The 12009-nt window shown below is 53.2% G+C and overlaps 1 protein-coding gene across 1 annotated transcript; it reads right to left on the bottom strand.

Annotated features, from left to right (window-relative positions):
• Positions 1–711: 711 nt before the first annotated feature.
• On the bottom strand, positions 712–7232 carry CRYBA4 (crystallin beta A4). Its single transcript, XM_012763799.2, has 5 exons — positions 7183–7232; positions 6414–6532; positions 4194–4335; positions 2202–2344; positions 712–994 (listed from the first exon to the last, which is right to left on the bottom strand). Exons 1-5 carry the CDS (start codon positions 7219–7221, stop codon positions 847–849), a joined length of 591 nt encoding a protein of 196 aa, XP_012619253.1. The 5' UTR covers positions 7222–7232; the 3' UTR covers positions 712–846.
• Between the last annotated feature and the right edge of the window lie 4777 nt (positions 7233–12009).

Below are 12009 nucleotides of genomic sequence, written 5' to 3'. Positions count from 1 at the left end.
TTTTTAAAAAATCAGCAAGGATATAGAAAAATCTAACCAACACTATCAACCAATTTGACCTAACTAACATTACAGAACACTGCACCCAACAACCGCAAAATACACAAAATATAAATAATTTTCAAGTGCACCTCGAAGTCGATCAAAGGTAGACCATCCTGGGCCGTAAAATGAGTCTCGATTCATTTTAGAAAACTGAAAATCTTATAGAGGATGTTCTCTGACCACACTGGGACTTAAAATCCGAATTAGTAACAGTAAAATATGTACCAAATCCCCAAGTACTTAGAATCTAGATAACATACCTTTAAATAACCCATGGGTCAAACGAAAAAAAAAAAAAAATCACCAGAGAAAACTAGGAACATATCAAACTGAATGACAATGAAAACATATCAAATTAAAATGTGTGCAAAGCAGCTAAAGCCATACCTTGAGGGAAATCGATAGCTCTAAAATGACTAGATTGGAGGAGAAAAAAAAAAAAAAAAAGAGAGAGACCTAGAATTAACGACCCAAGAGTCTGACCTTAGAAAGGCAGAAAGACCTAGAAAAACCTAGAACAACGCAGACCTGAAGTAAACAGAAGAAAGGAAACACTCAATGTCGAGGGTAAAAATCAGTGAAACAAAACACACACACGATGGAGGAAATTAGCAGAGCCAAGCATCGGTTCTTTGGAAAGATTAACGAAATTGAGGAGCACGGGGATCACCGGGACCTTCTTTTTTTTATTGCTTTGGGGCGTTTGCGCCAGCCGCGCGGGGACTGTTCTGCGCAGGCGCCGGGGCCACGCGGGTTGCCAGGAGCGCGAGCGCGCATGCGCCCCGCCGGCCCCGCCCCCGCTCACTGCTGGATCCGGCGGATGCTCTGCACCTGGAAGGTCTGCGCGTGGGAGCCCCACTCCCGGAAGTGCTTGTAGTCGCCCGAATGGTGGTCACACTCCAGCACGTACTGGAAGCCTCGGTAGCCGGGGAACTGGGAGCAAACCCAGCTGGAAAAAGGGGAGAGGCAGACGGTCACCCCACCCGCAGGGGCCCCGGCAGGGTAACAAGACGGGGGGCAGAGGGGCCCGCGCCCCGGACACATCCCGGCCGTCCTGCCCTAACTCCGGAGCCCAGACGCCCTCCCCTGCCACTAGGCCTTCCACCGTGCTGTTCCCTCTGCCGGGAACACCATTCCAGCCCTTCTCTGCCCGGCCGAGTGGCCTTTGTGCTTCAGGCCTCAGCTGAGCCGTCGCTTCCTTGGGGCAGTGTGACTCGTTCCACATACCAGGCCCCTGGCACTTACGGTGCCTTCGTGGCACTCGTGTGATGTGTTAATTTTCAAATTATTTGAAAAACATCCGCCTCCATTTCCCTTTCTGTAACAGAGGAAGTGGACTCAGGTGTCACCAGGGGTCCACCAGGGGTGACAACGTGGCTCTCTGGTGGTTCCTGGGAAAACTAAAGACAAATAAACCAACCCCAAAAGACCTACCTCCCACCTTCACCCCTGCCCACCAGGAGCCAGAGGGAAAGGGGCTCTCATTTAGATCCCTAAATAAGGATCTCACACCTCAGCTGACAGTTTCCTTATGTCTGGGCGTCCTGTCTCCCCTCTTCAGGTCGCTGCACCTGTCACCCCTCTCCCTCTCTAAGTGAAGGTGGGAAAATAGGGCTGACTCTAGCCCTAATGAGCATGTGACCAGGCCCAGCCAACCAGAGCACCACATTCCTGTGGGCATGGTGATTGGTTCAAAGTTGAGCACATGGTCTGAGTTGGACCAATGAGCACCTTCCTTGGAATCTTGGATAGAATCATTGAGAAAGGTCCACTGTCTTTCCCTGGGGCTGGAATGTAAAGATGAAGCTGCCATCTTTGCCTTTACAAGAAATAGCTCATCGGAGAATGTAGCCACACGGTGGCAGGCAGAGCAAGAGGGGGAGAAAGATGGATCCCTGCTGTAGCTCCTGGATCCAGCTGTGCCTGAAGCTAATTACAAGATCCCATAAATATCCTCTGGGTTTAAACCAGTTTGTTCTGGGCATCCGTCACTTGCAATCCCCCAAATTCTGCCTGATACCTCCCTGTGCCTTGGTGTTCTCTGGAATGTAGGCATCAGAGCACAAAACCCCCCAGCACGGTTTTCACAGGAGGTAGCCCTGCCCCTCCCAGCATCCTCTCTTTTCCCTCCCAGGCAGAGCCTCATATACACTTACGCCCCAGAGTGGACGTGGAAGGAGCCCACTTCATTGCCGTCCCAGCCCATGGCCTGGAGGGAGGGGTAGTCATCACTCAGCTCTCCCTTCCTGCCCAGGAAGTTCTCTTGCTCGAAGATAGTCAGCCTGGAGTCCCGGTGATTCTGCAGGCACAAGGGACAGGGTTACACTGCCTGGTGCCCAGATCCCCACCCTTGTCTCCCAAATCAGCCTTCCTTGCAAACCTTTTGGAAGGACAATAAGGCAACAGGTACCAGAAACCTTACAAGAGGGATACCACCTGCCCTTCTAGAAATTTACACAAAGAAAATAATCATGAAATGAATATGCTCCAAGGATGTTCATCATAACAGTAAAAAAGAAAGTCTCAACCTGAATGTCCAACAATGGGGGATTTGCGGAATAAATGATACAGTTAACGTATTCACAAAATGGAATGGGAACTGTGAAAAGAGATGCTGCAGGTGAGATTTAATCACTTGGAATGATGATCGTGATACATTCGCTCAGTGAGAAAAGCTTGTTCCCATGCCCTAGGTTCATTATGATTCCAGTTTTATAAAAAAAATTACAGGCCGGGTGCAGTGGCTCACGCCTGTAGTCCTAGCACTCTTGGAGGCTGAGGCGGGCGGATTGCTCGAGGTCAGGAGTTCAAAACCAGCCTGAGCAAGAGCGAGACCCCGTCTCTACTATAAATAGAAAGAAATTAATTGGCCAACATATATATATAGAAAAAACTGGCCGGGCATGGTGGCGCATGCCTGTAGTCCCAGCTACTCGGGAGGCTGAGGCAGCAGGATCGCTTGAGCCCAGGAGATTGAGGTTGCTGTGAGCTAGGCTGACGCCATGGCACTCACTCTAGCCTGGGCAACAAAGCGAGACTCTGTCTCAAAAAAAAAAAAAAATTACATATGTGTAAATATATAGATAGAGAAGATGAATGTAGATCTAGATACGTGAATGTAGATCTAGATACGGATATAGATCTAGATATACAGGTGAAGCATCCCTAATCCAAAAATCCAAAATCCAAAATGCTCCAAAACCTAAAATTTTTTTAGTGCTGATATGACACTCAAAGGAAATTGCTCATTGGAGCATTCCAGATTTCGAATTTTTCTGGATTAAGGATGCTCAAAAGGTAAGTACTGAAAATATTGCAAAATCCAAAAAACTTCTGAAATCCAAAACACTTCTGGTCCCAAGCATTTCAGATAAGGGACACTCAGTGACAGTGTAATCTGTGAATAGCAAAAGAGACCAGAGGAAATGTATATGTGATACAAATACATGGCAATCTCTAGCACTGTTGGCAGCGGGCTTCTGGGTCAGAGGTGTGATGATGAGCAACTTTTGTTTTCTTATTCTGCCATATCAGGTTTTTCTTTCTTTTTTTAAATTTTTATTTGTTTTAATATTAATTTTTATTTTCTTTTTAAATTTATTATTATTTTTTTTAGTTCTTAATAAAACGTCTTCAGTGGGAAGGTTTTTCTTTCTGAATTTTGGGTGATAAATATGGTGACTTATGTAATTTTAAATTAATAAAAGTTGCCTTAAAATAAAAAAACACACCTTTCTGAGCCTCAGTTTTTTCATTTGTAAGATGAGGATGATAATGCCCACTTCCACCCATATTCTACGAACAGTAGTAAAGTATAAAATCAGGAGCACTGGTGACGAATTAGGAGCAGGGAATGGAACCCTTCTCCCCCCCCCCCCCCCCCCCGAGCCTGCCATCTGTGGTACCCGGTTTCTCCGAGGGTCCCTGAGTGGCACAAAGGTGTCTCGCAGGGGCTCGCAGCAGTCTCTGGCCGGATGCTATACGGTCCCCTTCGCCCCAACACAGGTGTGACGGCCCCATTTCAAGATGAAGAAACCCAGGCTCAGAGAGGAGAGAAACAGAAAAGCCCGGGAATTCTGGGGCACGCGCTTCCCAGGTGCCCACTGGAGGGCTGATGCCTCCCGGGGCGGGGCGGTGGGGGGACTCACAGCGCAGGCCACGGGCCGGAAGGAGGTGAGCCTCTCGGAGGGGTACGCCGTGTTGCCGCTCCACGCGTCCCAGCTCGGGTACTCGCCCCTCTCCAGCACGAACTGCTGCCCCTGGAAGCCGGCGTGCTCAAAGCCCACCCACCTGCGGGCGGAGGGCAGAGCGTGCGGGAGGTCAGCGCTCCCTCCCCGGGTTCGGGGTTCGAGACCCAGGTTGTTGTTATCCTTCCAGTGCGACTGTGCCCCCAGGGGACACTGGCAATGCCTGGTGACGTTTTTTTTTGGCTTGCACAACTAGGGAGGGCTGTGATTGGTGCCTAGCAGAGGGAGGCGGCTAAATGTCCTGCAATGCACAGGACAAGCCCCACCACGAAGAATGATGCAGCTCAAAACAGCAGCAGCGCTGAGGTTGGGGAACCTGCTCTAGACCCAGGGAAACCGCCCTGCGCGGGCAGCTGCACTGGGCCGGGCGGGCAAGGCCCCACCACACGCCGGCCTTAGCCTTGGTGGGTTCCTCGTGCTCCTGCAGGGACGTGGGTAAACAGGGCCATCTCATGAGCAGCTGCCATGTGACTGTTTCTCATTTACACCCCCTCTGGAGGGTGGCGTCCCCCCCCCCCGGGCAGTTTCTCATCTGCCTCTGGTTCCCACGAGATATGGGGCGTCCCACCCCGCCACCCCCTAAGGGACAGCGGCAGGCTACAGCTGAAACATGCAAGTGACCCCTCAGCTACCGGGTGCCCACCATTCCTGCTGTCTGTCACCCGGGCCCCCTCGGTTTTGGTGTCCTCCTGTGAGACAAGGGACACAGGAGGCTGACGCCATGTGCACCCTGTGTTTGCTGTCTGTGTAGGTGACGACCTGTCTGAATCTACCCGGACTCAGTGTCTGCATACCAGCCAGTCTGCCAGCCTGCTGCACGCGTGCCTAGACAGGCCACCCGGCCCATCGAGCCCCACCCCCACCTGTACGAATCAGAAGCCAGAAGAACGTTTACCACCTTCTTTTGTAACATGTAAAAATTGCCCCAGATGACCTCAGGTGGCACCCACAGTCCGAGTATTAAGTGACTCTGAATCACATAGACAGAACATGTTCCCCTTCCAATCTAACCTTCCAACCTTCTAGAAACTTTTATCCAATATGGCAGCCACTGGCCACATGTAGCTAATTACATTTAAACTTAAATAAATTTTAAGGGTAAATGAAACAAAAAACTCAGTTCTTTAGGCATGCTTGCCACATTTCGAATCCTCCGTGGTCCCACACGGTCAGCTCTGAATTGCACAGTGCAGATGTGGGACATTTCCGCCATTGCAGAAAGTTCTACTGACGGCACTGGCCTAGAAACCCTCAGTGGGTCATGAGTGTGTCCTTGATACCTCTCTACAGCTTACTAATCTCTTTCTCTTTCTCTCTCCTTTTTAATAAAAAGAGATCAGGCCGGGCACGGTGGCTCACGCCTGTAATCCTAGCACTCTGGGAGGCCGAGGAGGGCAGATCGCTCGAGGTCAGGAGTTCGAAACCAGCCTGAGCAAGAGCGAGACCCCGTCTCTACTATAAATAGAAAGAAATTAATTGGCCAACTAATATATATAGAAAAAAATTAGCCGGGCATGGTGGCGCATGCCTGTAGTCCCAGCTACTCGGGAGGCTGAGGCAGGAGGATCGCTTGAGCCCAGGAGTTTGAGGTTGCTGTGAGCCAGGCTGATGCCACGGCACTCACTCTAGCCTGGGCAACAAAATGAGACTCTGTCTCAAAAATAAAATAAAATAAAATTAAAATAAAATAATAAAAAAATAAAAAGAGATCAGGTCTCACTCATGCTTAGAGTCTCAGAGAAGCAACAATATTTAGCTAAAAATTAATAGCTTTTTAAAATTTTCACAGTTACCTTCTTTTGTTTGGTGAGTGATATTGACTTTTGATTTATCCTAAGAGGGACACTTGAAACCCAACCCCGGACTCTAAGGGTCTACCCCTACAGGGCTGTCCCATCCAGTGAGCAGGGTCTATGTGAATGACGTCCCTAGAGTTGGGCAGTGCGCAACACGTGTAACCTTGCGTGGCAGTCCTGTACACTCCTTAGCACTTCAGCAGGGCACTCGGGCACAGTGCGAGCCTGGGAAGATAGGGCCTAGAGTATCTAAAAGTTCCAGCATCTCTCTCTGGAGCCCTTCCTGTTCACCCCTCGACCCGACTCGGTAGCCCCCTGGACTCACGCTCCGCTCAGCACTTTCAAAGATCGCACGGTCTCAAAGCCGAGCTCCAGCACGCTGGGGCACTCGGCCGTGAACTCGTGCCGCCGGCCCTGGAAGCCCTCCTCGTCCCACACCACCATCTGCGAGGAAATAAAAGGTGGAGATCTACATCAGAGGCCCGTTGGGGGTGGGGGCTCGGGGGCTCACCCCAAACTCAGGGCGGAGCAGGGCCGGTGAGCAGGGACTGCAGGCTCAGATGCCTCCAGGGGCCAGGCAGGCACGGGAGGTGAGGGCCGTGGGACACTGCACAGCACAGGCCCCGGGCAGATGGGTGGCCTCTGCTCAGTGCACCAATTGCTGCCGTGTGGGGCAGGTGAGCCAGACTTTTCGATGTCTCGAGCCAATCACTAAATCTGGACTTTAATACGAGTCCTCTGGGTTTTTAAAGGCTGATGACATGATGACAAATTCAAAAGTTTTTTGTTTTTTGTTTTTAGAATACAGAGATGGTCAAAGAAATCATGCCCCAAGACTGTGTGCAGTCTCTGCCAGAGAGAGTGTGAACAGTTCAAGTTCGGAAACCAGGAACCCCGAGTTCAAGTTCGAGCTCCCTGTGCGCCACCTTGCATGAGTCCCTGCCCCACTCCGAGCCGTGGCTGCATCCTCTAGGGAATGGGCATAAGCCCCTCCTCCTGGAAATCAGTGGAGGTGGAGATCGGGGTTCTGGGGGCTTGGGTTTAACCTGCGCCCTCCCCTCCCTGGACAACCCCCCCCCCAGGCCTCTCCCTACCTTCCAGTGTCCCGCTGACTTGGCGCATTGCAGGGTCATGCTGGCCCTTCCTACGGAGGAGGAGAACGTGATTATCTTCCACCAGACTCTGCTCTTCTCCTGGATGCCGAAGGCTGCTTGGGCCAGGTCAGGACCCGGATGGGGCCCTGGTATGACTGGCTGGGGCCAAAGCGTGGCTTTGTCCTGTCCCTCTCCTACCCTTTCCATCTCCACCCAATGCCATCTTCTGTCCTGTCTCCATCTCAAACTTACCTGTTCCGAGGCCCACTGCCTCTGAGCCCCTGCTCTGTATTGTTTTGTCTGCCTGCCACAGGAAAGTTTCTGTGGCTGCCAGGGGGTGGCTGCGTCACTCTAGAAAGTGCCAATATGCCCAGCTTATGAGAGCCCTTCCAAAGACAGCACCTAACCCCAAGACGTGGCTCTGGTGGGAGAATCTTAGGCACCAGGACCACAGGAATAATTGTTTTTAAAATGGGGGTAGCAGGCTCTGGTCTTGATGGTTGGGGCCTGTCCTTGGTTAGGATGAGGTTGGCATTCTGGATGACATGGTGACATCCCCAGGATTGGGGACCTGAGCTCCCCGCCCCACTCCCCCAGCATGCTCACTCAGAGCTCTGATCCCACCCCTTCTCCAAGCCTGGGACTTACCAGGATGGGCCCAGAGAACAAGTCAGACCTGAGACCAGCCGAGGTCAGGCTCTTATAGGCAGGGAGGGGAGAGGGGCCCCTGGGGCACAAAGCCCCGACTCAGCAAGCCAGCCGCAGAGACAAAAGCCAGCCCTGGCTGGAGCACCAACGGAGAGTAGTCAGCAGCTCTGGCTCTAGCTGGGAGGGAACGGGTCAGGTCGCCTGCCCCAGGGATCAGCCAGCAAGAAGGCAAGAGGTGGCTGGTCTGCCTTCGTCAGTTCCACAGGGCTCCTGACTCGAGCAGGAGAATGAGCACTGGATGAGGAGTCCAAAAGCATCCTTCCTGGCTGTGTGGCCTTGGGCAGGTCATTTCCCCTCCATTTCTGCATATAACATGGGACAGAAACAAACTCCATCACAGGGTGGCTGTGAGGTTCTGTAACATGCCTGGCACAGAGTAAACATTCAACAAATGCCTATTCCTTTCTTCCTCTCATCCCCCTTTCCTCTTCCAGCAGGAGCAATCAGGGCAGGCTGCATGTAGGAGGTGGCATTTGAAGTAGACTCTGAAGGGTGGAGAGGTTTTGTACAGACTGAGTTGGAAGGAGGGGCATTCTAAGCGAAAGTGCAGAGGTAGGACCATGGGCACTAGCATGAGAAAGAGCTGGTAGCACAATTGAGCTGGAGCTCAGGGGACCCCAAGGCAGGAGAGCCGGGCTGGATCAGGCCTTGCAGAGTCCACAGAGCCCAGAGGTGAGAGCAGACGGCTCTGGGGGCAGAATGAAGGAGCTGTTGGGTGCTGTTGGGTGCAAACATGTGTTGCTAACTGTAGCAACCTGCCAAATGGCCGGGGCTTGTCAAATTCTCTATGTGCATCCTGTCCCAGCACCCTGCCCTCCGAGCTGGCCGAAAGGGGCCTCCACGGCATAGAGAAGAGCACGGCTGGGAACTAGATCACCTAAGGCAAAATCCAGCCCTGCCTCTTACCATCTGGGTGACGGGCACAATATCTAAGTCTTGCACATGACCCGTAAAATGGCACAGTCACTTCCCTCCTGGGAGGGTTAAGTGCAGCTCTATCAAACGCATTACACTGGTGAAGGGTTGCCATGAAGATGAAAGGTTAAGAATGCAGCCTCTCTAGCCAGACAGGCTGGGTTTGCACCCCACCTGCGCTGGCCGGGTAACCCTGAGCGTGTTACTTAATCTCTCTGAGCCTCAGTTTCCTTGCATATGAAATGGGTATAACAAGGCAAGTTGGGTTTAGCCTAAGAGAGAGGGGTATTATGAGGATGGATGTGAATTGCCCATGAATAGGATTTGGAACTGTTCCTGGAAGATTTAAAAAAAAAATTATGTCTCTCTATCATCTTCATCATCATCATTGCTAATAGTAAAAACGATTACTATTCAATAATTATGCATCGGAAAGCAGGAGTGCATAGATTCCGAGAGCTTGGGTGGAGGAGTTTAAAAGATGACAGCCCCCATTCCGTTTTGCAGAAGAGAAAACAGGCTGGGCGAGTTGAGAGGCGTTGCCTCAGGCTCCTCCTCTGCAAATGGGGCAAACTTCAGAAACGCCACCTCCCAGGGAGGACCCGGCAGTGCAATGCGCACAGCGGAGCCACCAGGCGTGGTGGGCCAGCTCCCATCTCTGTCCCCACCGGCTGGCAGACGGCCCACTGCCGAGGTGGCACGGAACTGCCCCAGACGGCCTGGCCTTGAAGCCCAGACCGTGGGTGGCCCCCACCGTAGGCGTCTTGGCCCCAGTTTCTGTGGCGGCTCCGTCCTGGGTTCCTGCCCCCGCTCTGGGCCTTGGCCCGGGATGAAAGGCTGAGGGGCGGCTGGAAGTGGGGGAGTGTGGGGGTGGGGACGGGTGTGGAGGGCAGAGGCAGAGCTGGCCCCAGGCCAGGGCCATCGCAGAGCAGGGCCGGGCTTCGCTGGGGAGCCTGGAACCTGCACAGACACCCCACACACACCCTGCCTGGGGCTGGGGAGTGGGGCTGCAGGTGACCTGGCTGAGCCATCCCCTGGGTCCCTCTGAGGCCAGCTCTACCTGCCTGCGACCTTATCGAAGTCGCTGGTTCCACCTGGGCCTCAGTTTCTCCACTTGCGAAATGAGGGGATTGGTCCCTGTGATCTCTGACGTCTGTCCTATTGTTCTGAGTCCCTGTGCCCTGCCTTAGCCACTGTCTCTCCAGCTCTGTCCCTCACTGTCCCTCCCTCTGCCCCCATGTCTCTGTGTCCGTCCTCTCTCTTTCTGTCCCTCTCCACTTCTTCCCATCGGCCGCCCACTTCTCTACTCACCCTGGTTTAATTCTCTCCTCTGTCCCCCACCTTCTGCTGCAATTCACTGGAATGGCCATTGAGTCCCCACATATTGGTTGAGGGCCTACTGTGTGCCAGCCCCCCGCCAGGTGCCGGGGCCAGTGGGGAGCAAGGCACGGTGGCATTTGGGGCTTCCTAGGGGGTAAGGCTCCAAGGCAGGCAGGCAGTTCCTGGCCACCAGCGCTGTCCCTGGGGTCAGAGAAGGGGATTAGGGGGGCAGTACAGGCAGGTCAGGAAAGGATGGGGCCTAGTGTGGACAAAAGAACAGGATCCAGGTCTTGACTGTCAACCCACCTGAGTGTGTAACGCCTTCACCTTCACTTTCACCTCTATGCCTGCTTCCACTTAGAAGCAGCCAGTCAGGCAAGGCCAGGGGCCGACGGCGTGAGAAGGAAGCACACAGCCCAGAGCCAGCCGGCTTGGCCTGACTCTCACCCCTCTGTGCCCTGGCTTTCCTCATCTGTGAAATGGGTATAACCAAAGTACCAAACAAGGCAGGTTTTCCCGAGGATCGACAGAGCGGGCCCGAGCAAAGCACACAGTAAGCACTCAGTAAACGTGGCTGAGGATATCGAACCTTCATCTATCTGCCTTTATTATTATTATTATTATTATTATTTTTGAGACAAATTCTCACTTTGTTGCCCGGGCTAGAGTACCATGGCATCAGCCTAGCTCACAGCAACCTCAAACTCCTGGGCTCAAGCGATCCTCCTGCCTCAGCCTCCCCAGTAGCTGGGACTACAGGCATGTGCCACCATGCCCAGCTAATTTTTTTCTATATATATTAGTTGGCCAAGTGATTTATTTCTATTTATAGTAGAAACGGGGTCTTGCTCTTGCTCAGGCTGGTTTCGAACTCCTGACCTCGAGCGATCCTCCCGCCTCAGCCTCCCAGAGTGCTAGGATTACAGGCACCGCAACCAGCCTATCTGCCTTTAAAAACATTTCTCCTATGCGCATTGCTAGTTTTCTGTGCAGCATCCAGTAGGGACGCTGTGCCCCCCCTGTAACTGGGGACCCGGGGGGTAAACAGCTACTGAAAGCCCCCCCCCATCAGTGCAGTGTGGCTGAGTCAGGATTCACACCCAGGGCTCCCTCCTTCCAGGGTCGCACCCGTTCCCGGGCCCCATGTTGGCAGCCAGCAGGGGCGAGGCTGGGGTTATTGAGAGAGGAGTCAGGGCAGGGGCGGGGAGTGGAGCTGCCCGGGGTTTCTGCTGTGTGCGCGGGGCGCACAATGGAAAGTGCTGCCGTCCGCAGTGACCCAGGCGAGGCCGGGCCCCAGTCCTCGCTGCCAGCCCAGGCCTGCTGAGCCAGCTCCCACTTTGTGCCACAGACTATAGGGTCTGATGTCTGCCAGACTATAAAATGGGGGGTCGGCCCCAGCCACCCAGAGCACCTGCCCGCTCGCCTGGCCACCAGCAAGAAGTAGCAAGCCCCCAGGTAAGAGAGACCCACCGTGCAGCTGGGAGTGGAGGGGAGAGCACAAGGTGGGCAGAGAGAGGGAGGCAGGGGCAGCAGTAACGTGAACGCCAGGGAGGCAGGGCGTGGAGGAAGGACAGGGAGAGAGAGAGAGAGACAGACAGACAGACAGAGAGCAAGATATTGGTGGAGAAAGAAGCAAGGAGAGAGAAAGACAGACAGAAAGACAGAAAGATTGGCAGGGGGTGAAAGTGAAAGAGAAGTGATGACAGAAATAAACAGATATGGCCAGCCGAGCGGAGGCTCACACCTGTGATCCTAGCACTCCGGGAGGCGGAGGCAGGAGGGTTGCTTGAGGTCAGGAGTTTGAGACCAGCCTGAGCAGGAGCGAGATCCCGTCTCTATGAGAAATAGAAAAAACTAACTGGGCGTGGTGGTGCATGGCCTGTA

The sequence above is a fragment of the Microcebus murinus genome, chromosome 22 (assembly GCF_040939455.1).
Source record: "Microcebus murinus isolate Inina chromosome 22, M.murinus_Inina_mat1.0, whole genome shotgun sequence".
NCBI classification, from domain to species: Eukaryota; Metazoa; Chordata; class Mammalia; order Primates; family Cheirogaleidae; genus Microcebus; species Microcebus murinus.
Note: the sequence above shows the minus strand (reverse complement) of the source record. Positions and strands in the feature narration are given on the sequence as shown.